Below are 27,352 nucleotides of genomic sequence, written 5' to 3'. Positions count from 1 at the left end.
GAAAATATCCAATAACACATTCATTATTATTATTTTTTTAGATTAACACATTCATTATTAATGATACTGTTTACACGTAATAAAAGACAATAAAAAAAATTGAAGATTAAAGACAATGAAATTATTTATACTTTGTAAAAAATTATTTTTAACATAATCCAACAAATTAATCAAAAAATAAAGATATAAAAATGCAAATAATTGATGGAGATAACATTACAAGAATTATTTTTTTCGACAAGAATATATTAGAAATCAAGTAGGAAAACATCCATAATCCAAGTTGAAAAAATTCGTTCAATCCACGCTACAATCGATGGATGCGATAAAGCAACTCTAGCAATATGGTGTGCAAAAGAGAAAAACAAGCGAATGTCCTAGTTCCGATAGGATTCCGATTATCCGAGGATGAGGTCACTGCTTGGACAGCACCTAAGTAGAATCCGAGAAGGCCAAAACATTTTCGAAGCCCGTATGAAGTGCCAGGAGCAAGCCATGATGGATAGCAAAGATTCTAAACTCCCCAATATCAATGTATTTAAATGTCTAGCGAAAATCACAAATATCGAATGCACATGTCTCCATATCCATATCATCAAAAGAAATTTCCACTGTTGGTGATGCTTTGGGCATTGTAACTAATTTCTCTTGTAAATAGGATTCTTCACACCAAATAGGAAAATAGAATTTTTCCAGCGCAGGGGAAAAAGAAAAAATAAGCTCGACCAATTCCAAATCAAATTCTTTGTGAGATAGCCAGCAAATCAATACCTTTTTTAGGACACTTAACGAAATGCTATTATCCTCTCGTTGCTGCTCCAAATATACTAAGGTAGTCATTATTTGCTGATCAGGGGCTGAAATCTACACAGAGAGAAATAATAAATGGAAAATAGAAAAAAAATATCCGAAAATTGAAAAGGAAAATGCTACATGTACACATTGATGTAACTCTAGATTACACGTTCCACATGAAATTACAAAATTATCCCTCCACTTTATTTGAAAAAACTATTTCAAAAATATACTAAGAATATTTATGTAATTTCAAGTTTAACGTGTAACCCAAAGTTTAATCCTCTGTACATGTAGCATAGTCCAAATGAAAAATGCTAGATGTTTTTTTTTACACCTTATGGTGTACACCTTACCTTACACCTAATTATATTCTCTTAAATACAAAGGGAAAGTTTTGTAATTAATAAGAAAGATGTAAACCTAGATGTACAGTAACCATTACTCCCAAAAAATTCCACAACAAAAATTACATCACTTACTATAAATTCCAGAGTCTCCAAATTAGGGGCGCTTCTAAGCAGGCAGATAGCGCAGCGGATTTGAGCAAGTTCATAAGAAGATATTTCCAATCCAAGGATCTTCAAATGATTCATTTCAAAGGTAAGATTCTGCCATACTCCATCTAATGCCATCGGCTGGAATCCAACAAGAATAAAGGTAAAAAATATATAATTCAAACTAATCACAATGTACCTAATTCAACATGTTAATCAATTTTAATGATAACACATAAGCAAGCTTCTGTTGTGATAAATTAATAAATAGGAAAATCAGTATTAAAAATATTTATTAACATTTAACAGAGATAAAATCTTGGTAGCATTGAAATTATGATGAAGACAATTCAACAATGAATGGATGCAAAGGAAACTATCTATTCATTCAGATTAGAATATAGAAAGAGATGGATCCATTTAATGAAAATAACAAAAAACTGATCAAATGAAACGTTTACCTGAAGAAAACCTTTAAGTGCCAGTTTTGTGATGGATGAAAATTGGGCAAGAGATTTCATAAAATTATCCTGTTTCACTTTATCTGGAAGTGGTAAGTAAGATCTGCCGATGAGCACAATATGGACTTCCTCAAGGAGGGGAGCATTTAAAAAATAGACGGATGAGGCAAAGCCACGAAAGAAAAATTTTTTAAGCTTAGACGCATTTATTCTAAGGGCTTTGAATGTGTAGCAAGTGCCTTTTATCACCACACACTCGAGGAAAGGAGACTTGGAAATTAAGCTACTTAGCTTATTACTTTTGATTTTAACATTCTCGAATTTAAGGGAGACAAGACGATTAAGCCCTTTGAATGATGACGGAAGCCTGAACACACATCTTGAAAGATACAAATACCTTAATTGAGAGAAAGAATAAAAATTAGAAGGAAGCCGACAATACTCTTTCAGTTTCAGTCCAAAACGCCAACTAAGGAAGAGTTTTTGAAGATGATCTTTTGACAAAAGATCGAACCATTGGTGTAGATAATGAGAACTATCCAAATCCAAATATTCCACCTCCAACTCCTTTACGGGTCCTTGGTGAAGCATTAGTATTTGATTAACTACCGAATTCAATTGATTATGAGATAATTTTAGCAGCGAATAGCTTTTCAAAACAAGAGCTGGTAGAGTAGCCCATTTATATCTCCACTCTCTTGATAGTACACTTGTCCTCACAGCATCGCGCAGTATTAATCGTTTAAGAATATTTTCTATAATATCAGAGGGAAGATAACTAATTAAATCCATGGCTGAGCGCTTCTTTGTTTTCATTGCTCTATCCTGAAATCGAAACAAAATAAAATTACTTCATTATGCAAATATAATTATTTTTTAAAAATAAACATCTGAATATACGATAATCAAGAATTTAATACAGTTTAATTACCAACTTTACCATATTATACAACACTTATTTTCAATAAAAAGTTTTACTTTGGGAAAATAAAAAAATAATCAATTATCATTGGATAACCGAATCAGCAGATCTGTTTCAAAAGAACTCTGACCTGATTTCTCAGGAGTTTTTGCGTGGTTCATCTGCAAACGACCAGTACAAGACTAAAATCCAAGTTACTGAATGAAAATCAAGACTCAAATCCAATAGAAACAAATCTTGATTTTCCCAAATGTAACATAAAAACAGAACGAAAACTACCACAAGATGTGATTTTGACTATCTCGATGGCTCATCACCGATGATAGTTTCTCAAACGAAAATTAAAATCCGAGAGAGTTCCAATCAGAAGCAGAATTTACGTTTCTCGGGCAATTTTTTGCATTGAAAAAAATCTCACCTTTTTTTTACAGATCAAAAGATTGGTAAACCTTGAGATACTGGAAATTTGTGCGAGGGTTGAACAGATGAAGAAGAAGGCAAAGAATATCAGCTGCGCCGCCACCAAGAAGGAGATGAAGAATCTCTGAATAATTATTTAGGTTTGGACGTCGTGGTCGTATAAATTTAAGATTAGGGGCAACAAAGGTGAGACGGTTTTATGGGATGTTTTCGTGTGATTGGATCTTTGACTCGGAATTCATTAAAGAATTTACTAAACCCCGCCGGAGTTATGATTGGTAGCGAATATGTGTATAAATTTATATTATCTAATTCTACTTTTTTTTATATTACCTCTTATAAATAATATTAATTATATTTTATTTATTGTTAAAAAAGATAAAATGGTAATTTATTATTTTTATATAAAAATTAATCAATCAAATCAAATCAAATATAATCTATCAATTTATTTATTTTTATTACAATACATTACTCATCTATATTATTTATCTAATAATCCTTACCAAACATAAATATAACTTATTCTATCCAATTTCGCATTATTCATGTTATATTATTTATTTATTCATATATTAATTATTTATTTTACATCAATCAAATCATTGAATTAAAATTATCATATTATTATACTAACAGGGGTGTATTCAATTCAAAATTTTAATGACTTTCAGTGACTTTTAAAATGACAGACTTTTATGCAGTTTGACAGATTTTTATTTTTTATAGAATGCTATAGAATTGTAAACAGAATTCTACGGATTTTTGCAGAGTTTTTGGCAGACTTTCATAGACATATGTTTAATAGATTTTATAACTTGAACGACATTGAAAATATCGATAGTTAAAATATATACAAACAAATACAAAAGTTTTAAAATTATAGTATTATGGCGAAAATAATATATTTACCTATCATAATATATTTATTTTTCTGTAGTATCATTTAATGTCATTAATATGAAATTAGTTGTATAATTTATGTATTAAAATAAAAAATTAATTCCAAAATTCCAACCAGCAAAATTCAAAAAATTGAATTTTTTGGTGTTTTTAAAAATTTTGAATTTCAAATTATAAAAATTAATTAATCAAAATTTTATAAATATTTTTTAAATGGGCTAAAAATTAGAAAATTTTGAAGAGAAAATGTGTTTATAGAAATGTGATTTGAATTAGGAAAGATAGAAATATGTAGAAATATTATTTGAAAGAGGAGAGAGAATAAATGAATAATTAGAAGTCCATTCAAATCTTGAGGATGAATCAAAGACAAATCTTGACATTTTAGCATTGTACGTTATGTTTTTATGTTTGTACTTCAATGACTTTCATGGAGTCATTAAAAATCCATTGAAAATTTGAATACCTTTATACTTTTATGAAGTTTTTAAAAGTCAATGTTGAATACACATGACTTTTAAAAACTCCACGGAAGTTAATTTTGGATGGCAAACACTTGTATGAAACCGTTGCATTACCAGTGCAACGGATCTTAATCTGGGTCGGAACTAACCCGCCACCTGCCTGCTCTTACCCATATTCTAATCCCAATTTGTCGACCAAATTATGCTGCGAACTCCATCGCTCTTCAGCAGAGAAGCCATCAAACACTACCTCCCCATCTTGACTCGCTGCCATTCTTCGAATTCAATAAGAAACTCGCCGCAAACATCGAAGAACTAAAACTTATCAGGTGAGAATTTTGTGACAATCGACATATCGCAAGCTCAAAATGCCATTTTTCTTTCTTTTTTTTTTTTTTTTTCTAAACCAAAATAAATCTGATATGAATCATTTTTTTAAAATTTTGTTTATGCATTTATTTTCGTGTGAGCATTTAGATTGTTTTTTTTATCTTCTTCTGTCTTCCACCCTGTAAGGTTAGTTTTCCCAAGAATCCATGTTCTCGAAATCCTGGGTTTCGAAATTTTTGGTTTTATTTTGGTGAAAAGCGATGGATTTAGTTCAGGTCTTGGAGGAGAAGATGGTGTTAAATTTAATCTTTATCATATCAGGATCTTTTCACCGTGTAAATTTTTTTGTTGAATGGTTTATACTGTATCTCCCAGAGTACTTTGTTCAAAACTTTTGTTGTTTGACAAGACGCAGAATCCATATTCTCATTTGCATTGCAGTGGCTTCCCTTTTTATTTTCTGACCGTGGGATCATACATGTCTCTCTTTTATGCATTGTAGGTTTCTATGAGAGCTATGCCTTACCCCATCAGCACAGCACGACCAAGGCTGTTGAAGATGAACTTGAAAAGGTGAGACCACTTTTTCAATGGCAATTGATATGGTTTAACGTAATTCTTGAAGTCGAGAGACTGATCTTTGCGATGGTTGCTTGTATATGTTTATTTGATTAAAAAGTATTATTTGTTAGGTTAAAGATATTAGTTTTCACGATAAAAGTATTACGTTTTATGTCAAAAAATATTGTGGAAAATATCATTTTCGTAATATATACTTATGTGATTGAAAAGTATTCGTTTTAATGTCAAAAGTATTAGTTTTTACTATGTTCAAAAGTATTAATTTGTAACTTGTGTTTATTTGAATGAAATTATTACTTTTTAGATAAAAAATATTAAATTCTCAAAAAATGCCCAAGTATTAATTTTTAATAATGTTTATTTGATTAAAATTATTAATTTTTTGTCACAAGTTCATGAAATGCATCAAAACCTTCATAAGATGATTGGCATTTCCTCTCCATAAAAACCTTTGAAAAATTGAAAATATCTCAATGTTATAATTAAAGGTTATGAGACAAGTAATTTGATAACTAGCGTAATTCCATTAACTAATTCTTCAGATTTGGTTATGAAAATTTAAGTATTTAACTTTTCAATAATAAAATTATGTCTAAAAAGTATGCAAATTGAGACAAATAGCTTCGGTCAAATATAAATTTAAAAAAAAACACCTTCATTTATTAAAATAGACACTATTTTCGGTTAAAATTTCCTCTTTCAGATAAAAAAACCTTATATTAAATCGATGTCAGTAAAAAAATTATCAATGTGTGTGTGTATATATATATATATATATATTATGTTTTTAATATATATGTATAAGTATAGATTAATCAAATCATATATGATCCATGATGTCCTGTACGTGTGATAATTTAACATAAAAAATATTACTTTTTTTGTGAAAAATATTATTTTTTTGGTCAAAAGTATTAATTTTGTGTGTGTTATTTTATAACGTTTGCTAATTTGACATAAAGTATTACTTTTGCTGTGAAAACTATTAGTTTTTATAATAAACATATTATTTTTTATGTGAAAAATATTAGTTCAAACGTATGCAAATTAGACATAATAAGTATTAGTTTTTATGATAAAAATATTGCTTCTTTGGTCAAAATTATTATTTTTTATGTTAAAAATATTACTTCTAATATATGTAATTTGACATAAAAAAGTATTATTTGATGTCAAATAAAAATACATTAAAATTAATACTTCAGACTAAAAAAAATAATACTTTTAACATAAAGACTAATACTTTAGATCAAAAAATAATATTTTTTATTTCAAATAAAAATACGTTAGAAGTAATGCTTTTGACATAAACACCAACACTTTTAGCATAAAAAATAATATTTTTGATCATAAAATTATATTTTATGTCATTTCCAAAAACTTAAATGTCAAATAATCATATATTAAAAATTAATACTTTTTACATAAAAATTAATACTTTTGGCATAAAAAATAATACTTTTGATATAAAAACTAATATTTAATACCGTTTACTAAAATATTATTTTTTTAATATCAAATAAGCATATATTATATTTAATACCATTTACTAAAATATTATTTTTTTAATGTCAAATAAGCATATATTACAAAGTAATACTTTTGATATAAAAACTAATACTTTTAGCATAAAAATTAATACTTTTTACAAAACATTAATATTATTTATTTCAAATTAGTTGCTCAAGTATTGCTTGACATACAAAAAAAAACCACTCTCACAGTACATAGGACATGTTCCCTCCTCATTCTTAAACTCCATGAATAAACCAACACGTAAAAATTTTGCATCGGCATTTTCAATGTACGCGAATGATCCTGACAGCAAATGCATTTGGTCAATGAGAAACTCATGCATCTTCTCATATTAATCCTTCACATCAGGAAGCATCACAATTGCTAAATGTCATCTTGCCTCAAAATTCGTCACCTCCTTACGCTCAAGAATCCACTTATGATCGTCACTTCTCTTGGCAAACTTAACTATGAGATATCGCAAGACACTCTTCCTATGCTTCATGATCTCCCAAACTCCTCTACACAGCCAAAGACAATAAGTGGACAATAACACGATGGATTCAATTTTCATTCTTTTAAGAAATTAACTAACATATCCTTCACACAAAAAAACATATACATGTATATGTTCTAGCAAGAACCACGTGCCGATGATCTATCACATTATTTAAAAAATGGTACTACTGGATACCTTGGCATTCTTCAGTAAAATTACCTTGGCATTGAACTTGGAATTGAGAAGAATACTTGATGATTTCATATCTCTATGGATCATTTGTGGGTTGCAAACCTCATGTAAGTATTCCAATCCTCTGGTTAGTGATAAAAAGAGTTTGATAAAGCTATGAAACCAGAGAAAAATATAAAAAGTTCACTTAAAAAATGGATACCTTGCAACATCAAGCGCATCTTTCATTCCAATCCAAAATGTTTGAGTACTTTATTTCTATTGTTGTCAATAAGCTGAAGATGAAATTCAATATATTAACAGAATAAAAGAGATTATGATCATAAAATGCGTTAAACTTACACATGAGAGCGCCCATGGGGCTGCCCATGACTTCATTTGGGAGATTCAAAATGTAGTCTGGTATCGAAGCACCAACCAGAAACTGGGCAACCTCGTTACTGAAATTGTTGTAATTATGAGTAAGCAATCTGTAAGTCTCAGCTGTGTACCGATGATCAATTTCTTGTAAATACGCTTCAAATACATTCTTGAGCACATGAGTAAATCCAAGATCAACTACTTTAAGAGGAGTCCCATAAGGTGGTGTTCCCACTGGAGCATTTTGTATGCCTCTACCAAAATAGTATTGATTGCCATAGACCACAATTCCAGTATGCCTACACAAGCAAAAGGAACGAGACTTTAATGTAACACCAGCCTAAAATGCTGATAACAAAAGAAGCCAGAATCAATGTGCATCAAAGCAACCAAAGTAACAGATACATAATCCAACATGCAAATTGTTGAGAATCACGTTCAAAGTCAAGGAAATCACATTCTGAATCTTTAGGATATTTATTTGATTGTATATTTTGTAATTACAGAATATTGTATATCTGTATATTCTCTTTTCCTTATTTATGTTTTTTTCCTTAGTTATAGGTTGTACTGAATCTCTATAAAGAGGTTGGAATATCAATAAAAGAATTATTCCTGCATAATCTACATGGTATCAAAGCCAACGTAATTGGTCTCTGTTCTTCACAAATTCACTTGTTTTTTTTCCCGCCTAGCCATGTCTGAAGAAGCTACTGTCAATACCAAACCTAATATATCCAAACCTCCAACTGAATCACTCTCTCACTCTGTCCAAATAACTACAATTCGACTCAATGGGAACAATTTTTTCAGATGGTCTCAGTCAGTTAGAATGTACATTAGGGGGAGAGGAAAGATCGGGTATTTAACCAGTGACATTTCAAAGCCCAAAAAGACTGATGCTGGTCACGCAGTTTGGGATGATGAAAACTCCATGATAATGGCTTGGTTGGTGAATTCCATGAAGGAGGAAATTAGCGCAAATTACATGTGTTATCCTACTGTCAAAGATCTTTGGGATAATGTCACTTTGATGTATTCAGATCTTGGAAATCAGTCCCAAACATACGAAATACAACTCAAACTGATGGAAGTGTGTCAAGGTGAGAATTCTATCACTAAATATTTCAATATTCTCAAAGGTTTATGGCAGGATCTTGACTTATTCAATGATATGACTATGAGTGAAAAAACGCGGATGATTGTAAACACTTTAAGACGAAGGAGGAGAATTCGAGAATTTTCCGATTTTTGGCTGGCCTCAACATCGAATTTGATGAAGTTCGGATCTTAGGACGTCATCCTCTTCCCTCACTTAGCGAAGTTTTTTCTGAAGTTCGACGGGAAGAAAGCAGAAGAACCGTCATGCTTGGCAAGAAAATACCCGCTGAACCAGTTGAAAATTCAGCCTTATTGGGGACTGCTGCCGCTGCCTATCGTACACCTCATAATCAGCATCGTCAAAACGACAAACCAAAGATTTGGTGCGATGTTTGTGACAAAACACGACATACTCGTGAAACTTGCTGGAAATTGCATGGAAAACCAGCTGATTGGAAACCTAAGGAGTGGAGAAATCATAAACAAAATGATTTGAATAATGTCCCAGCCAGAGCACATTCTGCAGGGAATCCAAATTTGAGTGAAGAGCAGATTGAGCAATTACTAAAGCTGCTGAAATCTACGTCATCTACCCCTGGTATCCCTGTAGCATCCGTGGCCCAAACAGGTCGAACTTTGTGTGCATACTCTTCTTCTTTACGTGCATCTTGGATCATAGATTCGGGTGCCTCTCATCATATGACTAATTTGTCATATTTATTTATGTCTTATGAACCTTTTTCTGGAAATAAGAAAGTCTGAATTGCAGATGGAAGTTTATCTTCCATTGCTGGCCAAGGTTCAATTCGTTTGTCCGACAAAATAATCTTGAAACCTGTTTTGCACGTTCCAAGACTCTCTTTTAATCTTTTATCAGTTAGTCGTCTATCTCAAGATTCTAATTGTCGGGTTATTTTTGGTGTCTCTCATTGTGAATTTCTGGATTTGAACACGGGGATGATGATTGCCAGTGCTAAGATGATGGAAGATCTCTACTATTTCGACGACAACCGCGCTAGGAATAAACAAGCTCAGGGTTTCATTGGTAGTGTCCATTCAAATCCTGTTCATGATCAAATAATGCTTTGGCATAATAGACTAGGACATCCTAGTTTTTTCTATTTAAAATATTTATTTCCAGATTTATTTAAGAGAATAGATTGTAACTCATTGGTCTGTGAAACTTGCTTATTGGCTAAGAGTCATCGTAATTTTTACAAAAGCAAACCATATTGTGCTTCAAAGCCATTTCACCTAATACACAGTGATGTTTGGGGCCCTTCTAAGATCACCACTTTAATGGAAAAAAAATGGTTTGTGACATTCATTGATGATCATACACGCCTATGCTGGGTCTATTTAATGAAATCGAAAAATGAGGTTGCAAAACTTTTTAAAGATTTTTACTCTTTGATTGAAACACAATTTCAAACTAAAATAAGTATTTTTCGAAGTGACAATGGAACAGAATTTTTTAATGAATGTTTAGGAGATTTCTTTAAACAAAAGGGCATTGTACACCAATCAACTTGTAGGGATACCCCTCAACAAAATGAAATTGCTGAACGTAAAAATTGACATTTACTTGAAGTAGCTAGGGCTCTCATGTTTCATACGAGTGTCCCTACTTATCTTTGGGGGGATGCAATCTTGACAAGTTGTTATTTGATTAATAGAATGCCCAGTAGAATTTTGAACTATGGCACTCCGTTGCAAATTCTTACAACATCATTTCCAAACACAAGTCTCATCAATAATCTCCCTTTAAAACTTTTTGGGTGCACAGTTTTTGTACATATTCCGTCCTATCTTCGTTCAAAGTTTGATCCACGGGCTGAAAAATGTATTTTTGTTGGATATGCCCCTAATAAAAAAGGTTATAAGTGTTTCAATCCAGTCACAAAAAATTCTTTGTTAGCATGGATATTCAGTTTCTGGAAAAATCTCCTTTTTATACCAAAACCTCTCTTCAGGGGGAGAGTTTGAGTGAAGATCATTTTTGGCAACAAGAAAAACCAAAACCAATGATTTTTGTTCCTGAAATAAATCAAGAACTGAATATTATGGATAATGAAAATTCAGAAAGGTCTAATCTATCTATGCCAAATAATATTGGATCCAACACAGGGGGAGAAATATTACCACCTATGTCCACTGAGCTACGTGTTTACTATAGACGCAGGTTGAAGTCCACCATTGAGAATCTTCCTATCAATTCTGAGCATGGTCAATCATCATCACCTAGTTCTTCGGTATCTGGTAGTCCCCTTCTAAACTCAACTCCTTCACCTTTGTGTGACCTTGATGTTCCAATTGCCTTACGTAAAGGAGTTAGAAACTGTCCCAAATATCCTATCGCCAAGCATTTGTCCTATCATAGACTTTCAGAAAAATACAGAGGATTCACAACAAATGTTTCTAACCTGTTTGTACCTAGGACCATACAGGAAGCACTAGGACACTTGGAGTGGAAATCAGCAGTGTATGAAGAAATGAAAGCCCTTAAAAGAAATAATACCTGGGAAATTGTTGATCTACCAAAGGAGAAGAAGACAGTAGGGTGTAAGTGGGTTTTCATAATCAAATGTAAACCTGATGGAAGTATTGAGAGATACAAGGCGAGGTTGGTTGCTAAAGGTTTCACACAAACTCATGGAATTGACTACCAGGAAACCTTCTCACCTGTTGCAATGATCAATCCCATTCGAGTACTTCTTTCTCTTGCAGTTCATCTTAACTGGCCGTTGCAACAGTTAGATGTGAAAAACGCATTTTTAAATGGTGATTTAGAGGAAGAAGTTTTTATGGACATACCATCTGGATTTGAAGAAAATTTTGGAAACCTGAAAGTGTGTCGATTAAAAAAGTCACTGTATGGCCTTAAGCAATCTCCTAGGGCCTGGTTTGATTGGTTTGGAAAAGCTGTCAAGTCTCAAGGATATGTCCAAAGTCTAGCTGATCATACTATGTTTTTCAAACACTCAAGAGAAGGGAAAGTGGCAGTGCTGATAGTTTACGTAGATGATATCATCCTGATAGGAGATGATGTTCTAGAACTTGCTAGGTTAAAAAAGGCCTTAGCTCTCGAATTTGAAATCAAGGACTTGGGTCCTCTAAAATACTTTCTTGGAATGGAATTTGCAAGATCCAAGAGGAGTATTTTTGTCTCTCAAAGAAAGTACGTTCTTGATTTATTGGGAGAAACTGGCCTACTTGGCTGTAAACCGGCAGAAACTAGAACCAAATGTGAAGTTCCAACCTGCAAATCTTGAAGAAATGGTTGATAAAGAAAGGTACCAATGCCTAGTTGGGAGGTTGATCTATCTCTCTCATACACGTCCTGATATCGTGTTCGCGGTAAGTACGGTGAGTCAATTTATGCACTCAACTAAGCAAGAGCATTTTGATGCTGTATACAGGATATTAAGATACTTAAAGGGGACACCGGGAAAAGGAATTATGTTCGAAGATAGAAGACATCTCCAAGTTGAAGTGTTCACTGATGCAGATTGGGCAGGGAGTGTAACCGATAGAAGATAAACTTCGGGATACTGTACCTTTGTTGGAGGAAATCTTGTGACTTGGCACAGTAAAAAACAGAATGTGGTGGCCAGAAGTAGCGCTGAAGCTGAGTTCAGAGCAGTAGCTCATGGTATTTGTGAAGTTTTATGGATCAAACAGTTGCTTGCAGAGCTTAAGATTCCTATTCTACTGCCCATAAAGGTTTTTTGTGACAACAAAGCAGCGAGCAATCGCACACAACCCGGTCCTCCATGATAGAACCAAGCATGTTGAAGTTGACAAACATTTTATCAAGGAAAAGATAGAAAATGGACTCATTATCATGCCATATATTCCTACATCTGAACAAGTAGCAGATATTCTTACAAAAGGCCTACAAAAGAAGCAATTCGACAAGTTACTAAGCAAGCTGGCCATGAACGATATCTTTCTTCCAGCTTGAGGGGGAGTGTTGAGAATCACGTTCAAAGTCAAGGAAATCACATTCTGAATCTTTAGGATATTTATTTGATTGTATATTTTGTAATTACAGAATATTGTATAGCTGTATATTCTCTTTTCCTTATTTATGTTTTTTTCCTTAGTTATAGGTTGTACTGAATCTCTATAAAGAGGTTGGAATATCAATAAAAGAATTATTCCTGCATAATCTACACAAATATACCACTCCTTTTTCCCTACCTGACCTTACATTAAAAAAGGGAGACAAATCTCATTCTTTTGAAATCACCTATGCAAACAATTATAACCTTAAAACCACCAGCCTAAATTTGATAGTCGGAGAATCTTCTAGCGTAAAAAGTGGGTTATTGTGCTTCAGTCAAAACAAAGCCTTGCGACCTTGCCCCCCTTGTTTAGTATCTATTGAAATTTATTTCACATGCATGTTCATAAAATGAATATGTTCGAGTGGGTATTATGCTTCAGTAAAAAACAAATATTTTCCCTCCTTGTTTGGTATCTGTTGAAATTTATTTCACAAGGCTAATCATAAATTGAGTATATTCCTCAACACAACTCAAATTAGATACCTTAATCATGAACAAGGACACTAAAGAACAAAAACAGAAACAGAGATTACTCCATTAAAATTTAACAATTTGTACACTATACAATGATTAAGGAACTCTAAACATAAGACAAAAGGAAACATCAATATTTAATTGATTGTAATATAAAAGAAACAACATTCATCAACCTTCTACACATTTAAAAAATTAGCAATAAGTTGATGTCAAATGGTAATTTATATGAGAAATATAGTTCCAAGATACATTGAAATGCTGAAATTCTTTCCACCATTATATTTACTTGTAGATTACGAGTATTTCACAGAAGAAAAATGAGGGTTCGTATGGAATTGAATCAAAATGTTATCCATGCTAGGTGCTTAATATACCATCAGCAATGACATCTTAAGAAACCAGTATTTATACCTGACTTAAATAAATTACCATTGGGAATGAAGAACATAAAAATCATATTGTATACAGTTAAGGGCCCAGAGAAGCAACAGTCGAACCTACATAATCTTAGGTTTGCATTGGAAAACAAAACTTCTATTCAAACGTAAATCTTACCATATGCCTTCAATTGCTTTTCCAAAACAGGTTGTCGATAATTGCCTGGCAAGACCTTGACTTAAGTCATAGACATGCAAGGAATCCTTGTAACTCTCCTGCAACAACACAAAGTCTGGTAAATTGATGTACAAAACACAATTCAACTAATTTTTATTCCTGCTTCTCATGTAACATCAAATTTCTTTTAATGAAAAATAAATAAAGACAAAGAAAGTGTACCTCTGCCATTTCAATTGTCCACCAATTGTGAAATATGCTATAGACTAGAAACAAGTTAGGTAACAAACACATGAATCCAATAGTAACCTCATGCACTAAACATCCAGAAATCAAGTTGGGTAGGTTATCATATTCAACATCTGTAAGCATAGCTTCAAACAGATCTAAACCATCCAACCAAAACGCTCTTCATCCGATTACTCCAAGCTCCAAACACGCACAAGAAAAGAATCAACTAGGAAATTAGGGTTTAAGCAACGGCGGGACGAATGAATCCATAGTCGTACCTTGTGATCAGACTCAAAGGCGAGAACGGCGATAGGAGTTTGAGGATGACGGCGGCGGCGAGAGGAGAGATCGACAATCGAAATGCAACCCAATTGGATTGGGATTCCACCAGAATTGAAGAAGAATACATTCTCTCGTCCAATTTGGATTGGGATTCCATGAGAATTAAAGAAAAATTGAAGAAGATTTATGATTTTGTTCGTGTAGAGAAACTCGAGGAATGTGAGTAGGGATGTAAAGAAAAAATAATAGCATTGATTTTTAATTTATAAATTTACACTTTACTTATAAAAAATATTGAAAAATCTATAAAAATTAATTTATTAGAATAAATTTAAAAATTTTAATAATAATATTATATTTTTTCAAATATATAATTTAGTTTTTAATTAATTTAATGAATATTTAAATTTATAGTTTAAATATATTAAGCTCGTTTAGGCTCGATAAAAGCTCGAATAAGCTCGTGAGCCATGAATATATTTGTTAAATAAGCTCGGGCTCGGCTCTTTTATAAATGAGCCGAGCTTGAACATTCAAAATCTCGGCTCGTCTCGTCTCGTTTACATCCCTAAACGTGAGAATTGAAGAAGATCGGTGATTTTGGCTAAGATCCCAATTATAACTGAATGGGTATTTTAGTTGGGTCAGGTCGGATCACCCGTCTCACGGATATAGATCCGTAAAATGGTCTAACAGGAGTGTTAATCATTTTGGATACCTCTGGATTTTCGTAGAGTTTATACAAGTTTAGATTGAATACCTATTGACTTTTAAACTCCACAAGACTCCGTGAAAGTAATTAAATCTCCCACTTTGAATACACCCACCTAAATAATATTATTCATATTTTATTTTATTCTTAAAAGGACAAAATGGTAATTTTTAATTTTTATATAAAATTTAATCAATAAATTAAATAAACTATAATCTATCAATCAAATCAAATACTATATTAACTATCATTTTTATATATTTTATATTGCATTATATTACTTATTCATATATTATTTATCATATCACTCGAACCAAACAATACCCCAGATACCTGATCCGAATAGAATAGGGTATAAATTTATTTTTTTGGACTTGATTAAAGAAATATGTAAATGGGTATAGGCATATCGTATATAAGGATGGAAACAGATGTAGTAACATCCTACCAATATCCGACCCGATATTCGATAATATATATTTATATATATATAATATATATATATACATATTAATTATATTAAAAAATTCTAATTTAATTTATTTTTATTAAATTATGTTGGTTGGATGAAACAATGAAAATAATTCATATAAACGTATTGTTATTTGTGAATAATGATATTGTGATTATTATTTACAATATTTTGTTATTTTTATATAATTTCTAGGTTATCGATTTTCTTTTATCTTTCATTTTTTTCTTATTATTCTCTTGAAAATTTTGGTATAAAAATCTGGGAAATAAACATATTTTTTATCAAAATAATTCAAATTTGTAAGAAAAAATGTATTTTCATGAGGTAGATACAATAAATGTAAATGGGTAAGGTGAATATCTGATCCTCCGACGAGATGACTATGGGTATGGATATGGGTATGTATGAGATGAATTTAATAAATAGATATGTAGATGAATTTTATAAACAAGTATAGAGATGAAGACATGATATACTATCCATGTTCGACCCATTGCCCTCCTTGTACAAACCTAACAATTATTCAGGCATTTATCATCTCCTTTTTCGTAGGCGCATATAACGTCCTCGTAATCCCGATATTTAGACCACGTCTGCATCCTCGACAATCAACCACAAACATACCAAAGAATCCGAGCAAAGCTTTCCAATTCTTGCATAAAGACTCCCTCATTTTCGTCTTAGATAAAAAAAAAAAAAAAAAAGGAGAGCTGGATCCTTTTTCGGCTATAAGCCTTTTAAATTCACGGAATGCTCGTTGGTTCCAAAGCCCCTAAGCATTCCAAACAATTCAACTCATACTTGTCGGTGTGGTTGCTTTGCAAGTTGCAACCACCACTGTTTCTTCACAATTGGAAACCTCATCTACTTATCGAATAATCCTCTTATTAATTGGAATCATCTGGTTTGGTATCATCACGTGAGCTATCCTCCTTTCTGCTTGATCAGTGTGTTGGAAAATGCGTTCTCAGATCAAAGATGTGATACCCGGTGCAGCGGAATTTTAAAATTTGTATTTTCTTATATGGAACAATTTCATATCATGGGTATCAAATCCTCACGATTAAAATCAACAAGTAAAATAATAATAACAATTATAATTTTACCTCTTCAAGCTATGGCTTGATTATGGACACCAACAGAATTTTTTGCTCTTGTTGTAAATCCCAGGAACTGATGACTCGCTCGATTAATCTCCTGAATTAGGTCCACGAACAGAAAACTAAAACCCTCTGATTGATTGCACTAGAAATCAATCAGATGTTTATCGAAGAGATTAAACAGATTTGATCTGTCAATTCAGAGTGTAATTTTTCATAAAAATCACAAACTGAATTTTCTCAAAAGGAGAAGGGATTTCGAAAATTCTCTTGAGACACTCTCTCAAATTTTTGAAAATTCCTTTTAATATTTAGATGTGATTTTCGAAAATTGCAAGGTTGGAATGAATGAGTTTTTCGAAAATTACACACACACACACACAAACACACACACACACACACACACACATATATATATATATATATATATATATATATATAATTTCTAGACTGGATTAAGTTATATGTCTATTAGGACACTAACTGCTTAGGGCCCATAATCCATAACTTAAGCCCAACAAGCCAAGCCTGTTATTATATAAATTAATATAAAATTCATCATGACTCCGATTGATAAACTGATTTTACCAATGTGCATAGAAACCATTTCTGCACCTTTTAAAGTCAAGATAATTTTTCTGAATCCGAATTCAGTGATTTCCAAAAATGTTCAGCCCTATGTCATTTTCTGAAATTCCACTCCCTTTAGTTAAGAAGTCCAACTTCTCTTTCGCTAAATTCAACTCTTTAAATTTAACTATCTCAACGGGGATTAGTAATCAATTACTTGTGTGACCCTCAGTGGTTCAGGGATACAGCTAGCCGTGGGCTCACAACTCCTTGTAACTCGGAACAACAATTTCCGACTTACCCATCGAATCATGGTAAGAGCGTCTAGCAACATCACCCCATGATTTCCTAGGTATCACTGATAGTGCCTGCAAGAACCAGTAGGTTTTGGTTAGCGTACAGTATGGTCCCTTCATCCAAATATCTCGATCAAATCAAGAACCATTGGTACATCGAGAGTCGTTCGATATTCGATAACTATGCAATGCATCTTGAAGATCAAATAGTGACATCGCATGTGCTACTAGGAAACCAAGTAACCTAAAGCACATCATGTACTCTTGACAGAGATTTATCACACTAATATCTTCTTATATCGTATAGGATATCCACACTCGCAAGCGTGTGGTGAATCCTTGACAACAAAGCATCGACTCCTATATGTGTCGTAACTATATCCAATCTCGACACCTGATGACCCTCATAGAGTCGATAAATGAGTCAAAGTATAGTACTAGCATATAGAGTCTCCATGATGTTTCAAGTAGTAAGGACTAATGGTGTACAACCAAAACCGCGGATTTATCCACTCAATTAATGATAACCACTTGAAAAGTCCGGATAGGGTAGTTCGATTATTCATCATATGAATATCCATTTGCATGCTTTGAACATCTCTATGTTCCATACCAATGAAACGTGGTACTCGGCATTGCAAATGCTAGTCTCAATCTCGAGCGATCCTTATCCTCATTTGCGGACGGCTCAATTGACTAGGAACTGTTTAGAATATACAGTGCTTATAAGATGTGTTTCATGATAGTCATCCCAATGCACTATCACATCTTACATGCACTCTAGTATATTCAAGGTTTTCATCTAAACATCGTATAGTATGTCACAACATAATAATATGATAAAAGATAAAGTAAATGCCATTATAAAAGTGTAAATTATATTAAACAAAGATTGTTTATATATAGAGTCATCAAAGCCCTTAGCCACAAGTTGGCTAATCGGGAACCCACTCTTTTAATCTCCCACTAGCCAACTAGTCATACTACGTAGTCTCATTGCTTCGCAATGTTTGTCAAATAATGGACCTGACAAGGGCTTAGTAAATGGATCAGCAATATTGTCTGCAGAGGCTACTCTCTCGACAGTGATGTCTCCTCTTTCCACGATCTCCCGGATGATGTGGTATTTACTCAGTACGTGTTTGGATCTTTGATGAGACCTTAGTTCCTTTTCCTGAGCAACGGCACCATTGTTGTCACAGTACACCGAGATTGGTCCAACAACGTTAGGAATTACGCCCAACTCTTGGACAAAATTCCTCATCCAAACGGCCACTTTAGCAGCAGCTGATGTTGCAATGTATTCTGCCTCAGTGGTAGAATCCGCTGTGGTGTCCTGCTTGGAACTCTTCCAAGAGACAGCACCGGCATTGAGCATGAATACAAATCCAGAGGTTGACTTCGAGTCATCCACATCACTTTGGAAGCTAGAGTCGGTATAGCCTTCCAATTTCAATTCTCTTCCCCCATAAACCATGAATACATTCTTAGTTCTTCTTAAGTACTTAAAAATATCCTTCACAGCTTTTCAATGCATTTGATCGGGGTTGGCCTAATATCTGCTCGTGACACTCAGAGCAAAGGCTACATCCGGTCTGGTAGATATCATCCCATACATGATACTACCTATGGCTGACGCATATGGTATGTGTGTCATTTTCTCTATCTCTTCTCAGTCTTGGGAGACATAGACTTGGATAAAGAAACTCCATGACACATAGGTAGATGTCTTCTTTTGGACTCATCCATAGAGAACTTCTTCAATATGGTGTCGATGTAGGTTGCTTGAGTGAGTCCTATCATTCTCTTAGATCTATCTCTATAGATCTGTATTCCTAGAATATAGGATGTCTCACCCAAATCCTTCATCGAGAATCTACCTGATAATCATATCTTTGTTGACTGCAACATCCCTACATCATTCCCAATGAGCAGGATGTCATCAACATAAAGTACTAAGAATGTCACAACATCCTTAACTACTTTCTTGTGCACGCATGGTTCCTCCGGGTTCTTGATAAAACCAAAATCCTTTATTGTTTCATCAAATTTCTGGTTCCAACTTCTTGATGCTTGTTTGAGACCTTAAATTGATCTCTGAAGCTTGCATACCTTATGCTCGCTTCCCATGGATGTGAATCCCTTGGATTGCATCATATAGATTTCTTCCTTAATGTTTTCATTAAGAAATGCAGTCTTCACATCCATTTATCATATCTTATAGTCATACCAAGCTGCTATGGCAATAAGGATTCTTATGAACTTGAACATTGCGACTGGTGAAAAGGTTTCATCATAGTCAAAACCTTGTCTTTGACTATAACCTTTTGCTACCAATCGTGCCTTGTAGGTCAGTACCTTACCATCAGACCCAAGTTTTCTCTTGTAGATCCATTTACACCCTATTGGAACAATTCCATCGGGAGGATCCACTAAAAACCAAACTTGGTTTGTATGCATCGAGTCTATTTCCGACTGCATAGCTTCAAGCCATAAATTCGAATCCGCATCAGAAATTGCTTCCTTGAAGTTTCTTGGATCTCATCCAATGTCGGGTTCACTTTGATCCTGTCACGCCCCGTGATCGGAACGTAGCATCAGCGTTGTAAACAATTTTAAATCGTAAAACAACAAGCCATGTAGTACATAAACAGCCTTCAACCAGTCTTTACAAATCCAGTAATGTCTTTACAATAACCAAAACATGATAATAGCGGAAGCGAAATATAAGCGATAATAAAACTAATAAGACTGCTAGCAATTCCATAAATTTAGACTTGATCACCAACCCCAGAATGCGTTTTTCTCATCATCATCCAACTGCTCTTCAGTATCTGGAAAGGGAAGTAAGGGGGATAAGTGTTTTGGGAAACACTCAGCAAGAGGGGGCCAATCGTACATGCAAATGTCGAATATACATATATATATAGGAGTTCAAAGGAAGCACGTTCCAACACATGTCGCAACATAGATCAGAACAAGGCATGAATTGAAACTGAGCATCAATACATATCATGAATATCACATAAACTTAGACATAGCACTGTTATTCATCTCGTTAATCATGGCTACTGATCAGTCCCTAATTTTTACTCCTCTAAGGGGGCGTGGCCTTAAACGGTTATTATAACCCACCGCATCAGGGTCATATCATATCTTATCATGTTTTCGGAATTCCTTATCCACTTCTTAAGTCAAATTCTAACAGTGCATAACAAGGAGTTTCATAGAACAAACATGTACGAATTTCAAAGAAGTATGAACCAGGCCATGTACGATTGAATTTTCACAAACACGATCATGAACGTATTTAAAACATATATAGATATAAGCCCTCTTACCGTATTCGATTTATAACAAATCGTGCAGAACTTGATGTTGATGGTAAGCCTCAAACGTGAGCAGAAAACTTCTTCCACAATAGAACAGAATGCTTGCTTTGAAACTGGAACAGAAACCTTGCTCTGCTTGAACTGCTGCTATCGAACTGGTAGTGCTTCTGCTAGTCCTCAAAAGTGGCAGAAGGTTGGAACTCAAAATGTGCAGAGTTTTACTCAGTTTTTGTGTTCGAAATTGGTGTGATCTCCCTGCTAAATCTGCCACTATTTATAGGTGTAAGAAGCAGCTGAAGGGCCTCCCATTCATGGCCAATAACTCATATTAACAGCCATCATTCTTCATTATTGCAGCTGTTACAATCTTTTGATTTCTAGCTGTTACACTCCTTGGCTGATACATGCAATACTAATCTGCATACTCATTGTGGCTGTTACAATTCTAGCCTATGACCAAAAAACGTGGCTTCACAGATCCCCTTCAAGAAGTAGACCATATCGAAAAGGAGGTCTAGAAGTCCTCTCGGATCTTCTAGTAAGAGGCGTGTCGTTTAATGGTTCCTGAGGTGTAGGATCGTTATTTTGTATCTCGGGTTCTTTTTGAATTTCTTCGAGTTCCATCATCTTGCCTTTCTTATCAAGTAAGAACTTCATCTCCATGAAGGTGGCATTCCTCGAAACAAACACTTTTGTTTCAGTAAGATGATAGAAATAATATCCGATTGAGTTCTTCGGATATCCTATAAAATAACATAAGGTGGATCGACTATCCAACTTATCTCCCACTGTCTGCTTCACGTAAGAAGGACATCCCCAAATCCTTAAGTATGAATACTTAGGAGCTTTGCCATTCCATAACTTGTATGGAGTTTTATTCACTGCTTTCGTGTGGACATTGTTCAACAACAATACCGTCGTTTCAAGTGCATAGCCCCAAAACGAAAGTGGGAGCTCAGTGAAGCTCATCATAGATCGAACCATGTCCAACAAAGTTCGATTGCAACGCTCCGAAACACCATTTAGCTGAGGAGTCATAGGAGGAGTACATTGAGAGATAATCTCATTCTCTTTTAGATAGTCCAAAAACTCGGTACTTAAGTATTCTCCACCTCGATCCGATCGAAGTGCTTTAATACTTTTATCTAGTTTGTTTTCTACTTCAGTCTTGAATTCTTTGAACTTTTCAAATGATTCAGACTTATATTTCATCAAATATAAATACCCGTACCTAGAATAATCATCAGTAAAGGTAATGAAGTAGGTGTGACCAAATTTAGTACCAATACTAAATGGGCCGCAAACATCTGTATGGATCAAATCCAATAAATTTTGACTACACTCAGGTTTTCCTTTGAAAGGAGATTTAGTCATTTTTCCTTTTAGGCAGGACTCACAAGTAGGTAGAGAGTTAATATCAGACATATCAAACATGCCATATCCCACTAGCTTGTTCATCCTCCTAGAGGAAATATGACCTAGCCTAGCATGCCTAAGGTTTGCCGGGTTTTGACTATCGTTTTTTCTTTTATTTGTTGTTACCGGTTTATCAACATAATTAACTGGAACCTCTTTTAATTTTAAGTTATATAGATCATTTTCAAGTTGTCCATTTCCAATCAAACATTCATTCTTGTAAATATTTCAAATCTCATTCACAAAATTGCAAGAAAAACCATCTCTATCAAGCATAGAAACAGAAATAATGTTTTTAACCAAATCTGGCACAAATAAAACATCTCTAAAAAATAACTTAAAATTGTTTTGCAAAACTAAATAAACGTCTTCCACAGCTTTGACTTCAACTCTAGAACCATTTCCGAGCCTCAGCTGGGTCTCACTCATCCTAAGCTTACGACTTCTTGTCATCACCTACAAATCATTGCAAATGTAAAATCCACATCTGGTATCCAATACCCAAGAAATAGTATTAAGTGAAACATTTATTTCAATATAAAACATACCCTTTGCAGTTCGTAACTGCTCTAGGTATTCTTTGCAGTTACGTTTCCAATGACCGTGTTTCTTGCAGTAATGGCAAGCATCTTCATTCTTGTTCCCGTTTGAAGCCTTTGTCTTACTCTTCTTCTTTGGTACAATTTTCTTGGGTGGGGCAGAACGTTTCTTACCCTTTTCATTTGGCCCCTTCTTAGAGTTAGAAGAGGAGTCAACCAAGAGTATCGGTTTATCCTTCTTTAGTGTGGCCTCATATGTAACAAGCATATTGACCATCTCTTCAAGGGTGGCCTCTATCTTGTTCATATTTAAGTTCATCACAAAACCTTCAAACGATGAAGGAAGAGAAAGAAGTAACAAGTCCGCATTCAGTTCGTGCTCCAATGTCAGATCAAGTTTTACCAACTTTTCAATGAGCCCAATCATGTGTACCCCATGCTCACGGACCGAAGTCCCATCTCGCATGCGGCATGTCATGAGCTCTTTGACAGTTGCATACATCTCGGATCTCGACTGAGCTCCAAAAAGTTCCTTGAGGGCCTTGTGAATGTCAGCAGCATTCACTGCATCCTCAAATTGCCTTTGAAGTTCATCAGACATCGAAGCCTGCATGTAGCTTTTGGCCTTGATATCATGGTCCCACAATTTATCAAGATTAGCTAACTTTTCCGGACTTACATCAGCCGGGGATTCCTTCGGAGGAGACTTTTCTAACACGTAGAAAGCCTTTTCCGAACTTAGAACAATCTTTAACTTACGGAACCATTTCGTATAGTTTGCGCCAGTCAGTTTGTTTTGTTTGAGAATCAAGAATAGTGGATTGTGCGAATTCATTGTAATGAAATACTAAAAAGAAACAGACAATAATCAGTGATTGCTTAATTAATTTACTAAGACATAAAATATGGCGAGATTTATTTTATGAATTTCACTCCCACTATTTTAACGATTTCAATACACTCTAGTGAAAACGAGAAACTATTTTCTTTAGTGGGAACATGGAGTCCAATTGACAAATCATAGTCCCGAATAATATCAGCCAACCATAATTTTTAAAAGATAGAGCCCAATTGCTTCCAAAGCAATCCCCATGTTTTTATCTCATGTCCAATAAAAGCCCAATAATATGACGCCTTTTATTGTGACATGTCAAAATGACCCATCAATATTAAGTTGTGATGGACGGTCGCCATGTGGATCCCCAATAATATGAGCCAATCCCATGGGAGTTCCACTCAACTTACAACATGTGTCGATCCAATGTACAGCTTTCCGATGAACGAGCCCCCCCAATAATATGAGCCGGACCGTGCCCGTGGGTAGCATCTCATACATTGCTCGTTGATGGAAGGTAGGAATATTTAAACAATATTTAAATTTCCTTTTGTTTATCTTGATATCAATTTTAAATCATATTTAAAATGAGGGATTTTTAATTTTGAAAACTGTCTCATCATGCAATATTTGTATGCTTGCGGGATTCATGCATTTTAGTCTAAACATGCATACAACAATAATATCATATATTATATTAAGGATGATCGATGCCTAGATCTATTCGACCCGTGGTTGCCAATCACGAGTCTATGTTCAATCCTAGGTGATATGCAAGTATGCAATGCAATCCTATTACATTGAGCTTTCAATTTACATTTTTTCGGTTTTTATTGTCTGCTGGGCCCACCATTGTCTTCAAATCTTTATCTTCCACTATGTCTAATAAATTTACAATAAATTTCGATGACAAGTAGGAGATACATATTTAAGGGTGAGAACGGGCCATAAATCAGGCCCACTTTTTATTACAAATTACAATTCAAATTGGGCCATAAACCAAGCTCATTAATTAACTGACCCATGTATATTGACCCGATAAACTTAATCCATATAAAATAATCAATTAATTCAAATAATGTAAACCTCATAAGGGATACCGAAAATTGATAGTCAATAACATGTCAAATAATAATCTTCCTTTGGGCCGATTATTATTCACATAAAAACCGAATAACTATCACAATTTTACCCTTATATAAACACATATGTAATAATATTAAATATTAATCTTTCTTTGAGCCGATTAATACAAATAAAAATTACATAACCGAAATCTTTTATATTTCAAAATAAATTAGTATTCACAAGAGATGTCACTTTGGTAACATATTGTTTCAATTAATTCATTTTAAAATATATAAAATATAATCTTATCATTATTTAAATAAATTTAATATTTAAACATTAAATCAAATTATCCTTAAAACCCAAAACAAAATGGGTTTATTATCGAATTAAACTTAATCCAAAAAATATGTGATGGGTTAGAAAAAATTTACCAAAAATCTGAATATTTTTGTTTCCTTAATTTTAAAAAAAAAAAATTAAATTTTCAAAAATTCGAAAATTGGGCCAAAACCCTAACCCATCTCCACCTTCTTCAACCTGCCGCCGCCGCCGCCGTCACTTCTCCAGCCAAATTCCGACCGAAAACTGGTAGAGCACGAGTCGGCGACCACGACTACACCATCTCCGGTCCTAATCGTCGACGAGAACGGCCGGAAAAGGGTCTCGATTTCACCTTTTTCGCGCACAATACACATGCGCAAATATAGATCCGAAATCAGACCGATTTGCGGTGGTTTCTGGTCGATTGACTGAACTGGAAGGGGCGCCTTAACATGGGTAAGAAAACCCCTCAACGATTTCCGCCGGATACTGGCCGTGGAAGGGCCGTTCGGGCCTTGAATCCGGCGGCCAAACCCTAGTTCGGAACAATTTCGAATTTTTCCAGTTTTTTTTTAAATCCAAAAATTTAAAAAAAATATCCTGGACTGAAAAATTCGAATTTGATTCGAACACTGTAATTTTCTGTTTTCGATTAAACCAAATCGAATATAAACCGTATCTCAATGATTTAAACATGAGTGTCTCTGATACCACTTGTTAGGGAAAATTTCCTATAAACTTAAACCCAGAATCATCATCCTAAATCATTAAGATTAAATACTGTAAACTGAAGCGGAAGCGTACCTTAATTCTTAATAATTGATACCGATGTAGATCTGCATGGTTTGGCCTTCCAGATCAACACGATTGCCTTTGAGAGTTCCATCAGTTCTCTCATGCTCTCTAAACTATAGATGAAAATAGAATAGAATGACTGTGTCGATGTAGACGTCGTGTGATCTGGGGACCATAACCCTATATTTATATTTTGAGATTCTATTTAAGTCCATCAATCAAATAGAAAAGCCCACTAGTATCTACACATTAAAGGCCACATCCTATTAGATACATTAAAGCCCAAATAAACCGAAACTTTATTTAGATCACTTTTATGAGCTAACTTTATTTGACAGCCCACAACACATAATTATTTACATATAAGCTCAACGTTGGATTTATGATCCAACAATATTGTCTCCCATAAGGACTTTTCCACCATCGATCTCAGTGAAACATGTGAACCATTCCTTACATGGACTCATATGATAAGAACATCCTGAATCAAGGATCCATTCCTTTTCATATTTATCACTGGTTACCAGCAATACATCAGCACTTTCATATCCATCTTCTGCCAAAGTTGCATCCCCTGATCATTCTGATTCCTTTACACCTTGTTTCTTATTTTTTTCGGTACAATCTATTCTAAAATGTCCCCTACTTATGACAAAATAAACTTTTCCTTTTGAACTTAGTTCTTGACTTTGATCGAGAGTTGTTTCTTGGCTTAAATTCTCTTTTATCAGATCTTCTTCTAGTAAAGATCCTTTCACTCTGATCATCACTTTCGTTTCCAGATTTCTTGTTCAACTCCTTGGATATCAAAGCCGCATGTACTTCTTCCAGAGTGAGAGTTTCTTTGCCATAGATCAATGTATTTCTTAGATTATCATATGCATCAGGGAAATAATACAATAACAACAAATATTGATCCTGATCTTCAAATTTAATCTCTAAATTTTCAAGATCCAAAATAATTTTATTAAAATCATCGTTGTGACCTTCGATCGACTTACCAGTTGGCATCTTGAATGTATATAGCTTTTTCTTGAGGAAAAGCTTGTTTGCCAGAGATTTAGTCATGTAGAGGTGCTCGAGTTTCAGCCAAATTGTAGCAGCAGACGTATCCTTTGATATTTTCACGCAATACTTTGTCTCCAAGGCTCAATATCAAAACGCTATGAGCTTTCGCAAGAATTTCTTTCTTGTCCATTCCTTTGATCTTATCAGGCATGTTTTCATCTCCCAC

The 27,352-nt window shown here is 34.0% G+C and overlaps 2 protein-coding genes across 6 annotated transcripts; both read right to left on the bottom strand.

Annotated features, from left to right (window-relative positions):
• Positions 1-178: 178 nt before the first annotated feature.
• LOC140885955 (F-box/FBD/LRR-repeat protein At1g13570-like) lies at positions 179-3,333 on the bottom strand. 5 transcript variants are annotated; one of them, XM_073292565.1, is made up of 5 exons: positions 3,094-3,333; positions 2,806-2,836; positions 1,754-2,578; positions 1,278-1,433; positions 179-864 (listed from the first exon to the last, which is right to left on the bottom strand). In XM_073292565.1, exons 3-5 carry the CDS (start codon positions 2,567-2,569, stop codon positions 547-549), a joined length of 1,290 nt encoding a protein of 429 aa, XP_073148666.1. In that variant the 5' UTR covers positions 2,570-2,578; positions 2,806-2,836; positions 3,094-3,333; the 3' UTR covers positions 179-546. The 5 variants fall into 5 exon arrangements, with proteins under 5 accessions (XP_073148666.1, XP_073148667.1, XP_073148665.1 ...); XM_073292566.1 differs by having other exon boundaries at positions 179-662; positions 772-864; positions 1,754-3,333; XM_073292564.1 differs by having other exon boundaries at positions 2,806-3,333.
• Positions 3,334-7,043: 3,710 nt separating this feature from the next.
• LOC140874723 (uncharacterized) lies at positions 7,044-14,384 on the bottom strand. Its single transcript, XM_073278089.1, has 6 exons — positions 14,366-14,384; positions 14,144-14,241; positions 7,923-8,239; positions 7,783-7,855; positions 7,608-7,704; positions 7,044-7,410 (listed from the first exon to the last, which is right to left on the bottom strand). The coding sequence occupies exons 1-4, from the start codon at positions 14,372-14,374 to the stop codon at positions 7,848-7,850; spliced, it is 432 nt and encodes a 143-aa protein (XP_073134190.1). The 5' UTR covers positions 14,375-14,384; the 3' UTR covers positions 7,044-7,410; positions 7,608-7,704; positions 7,783-7,847.
• Between the last annotated feature and the right edge of the window lie 12,968 nt (positions 14,385-27,352).

Source organism: Henckelia pumila, chromosome 1 (assembly GCF_033568475.1).
Source record: "Henckelia pumila isolate YLH828 chromosome 1, ASM3356847v2, whole genome shotgun sequence".
NCBI lineage: Eukaryota > Viridiplantae > Streptophyta > Magnoliopsida > Lamiales > Gesneriaceae > Henckelia > Henckelia pumila.
Note: the sequence above shows the minus strand (reverse complement) of the source record. Positions and strands in the feature narration are given on the sequence as shown.

What these genes read in the sequence shown, in the direction of transcription:
- LOC140874723 (XM_073278089.1), bottom strand. An exon ending in AAAGCAATTGAAGGCATATG is followed by an intron (nt 8,240 to 14,143) that starts GTAAGATTTACG and finishes TTGCTTGTGTAG; the next exon opens with GCATACTGGAATTGTGGTCT.
- LOC140885955 (XM_073292562.1), bottom strand. Translation starts at nt 2,569, where the DNA reads ATGAAAACAAAGAAGCGCTCAGCCATGGATTTAATTAGTTATCTTCCC. An exon ending in CACTTAAAGGTTTTCTTCAG is followed by an intron (nt 1,434 to 1,753) that starts GTAAACGTTTCA and finishes GTTGGATTCCAG; the next exon opens with CCGATGGCATTAGATGGAGT. An exon ending in TGGAGACTCTGGAATTTATA is followed by an intron (nt 865 to 1,277) that starts GTAAGTGATGTA and finishes CTCTCTGTGTAG; the next exon opens with ATTTCAGCCCCTGATCAGCA.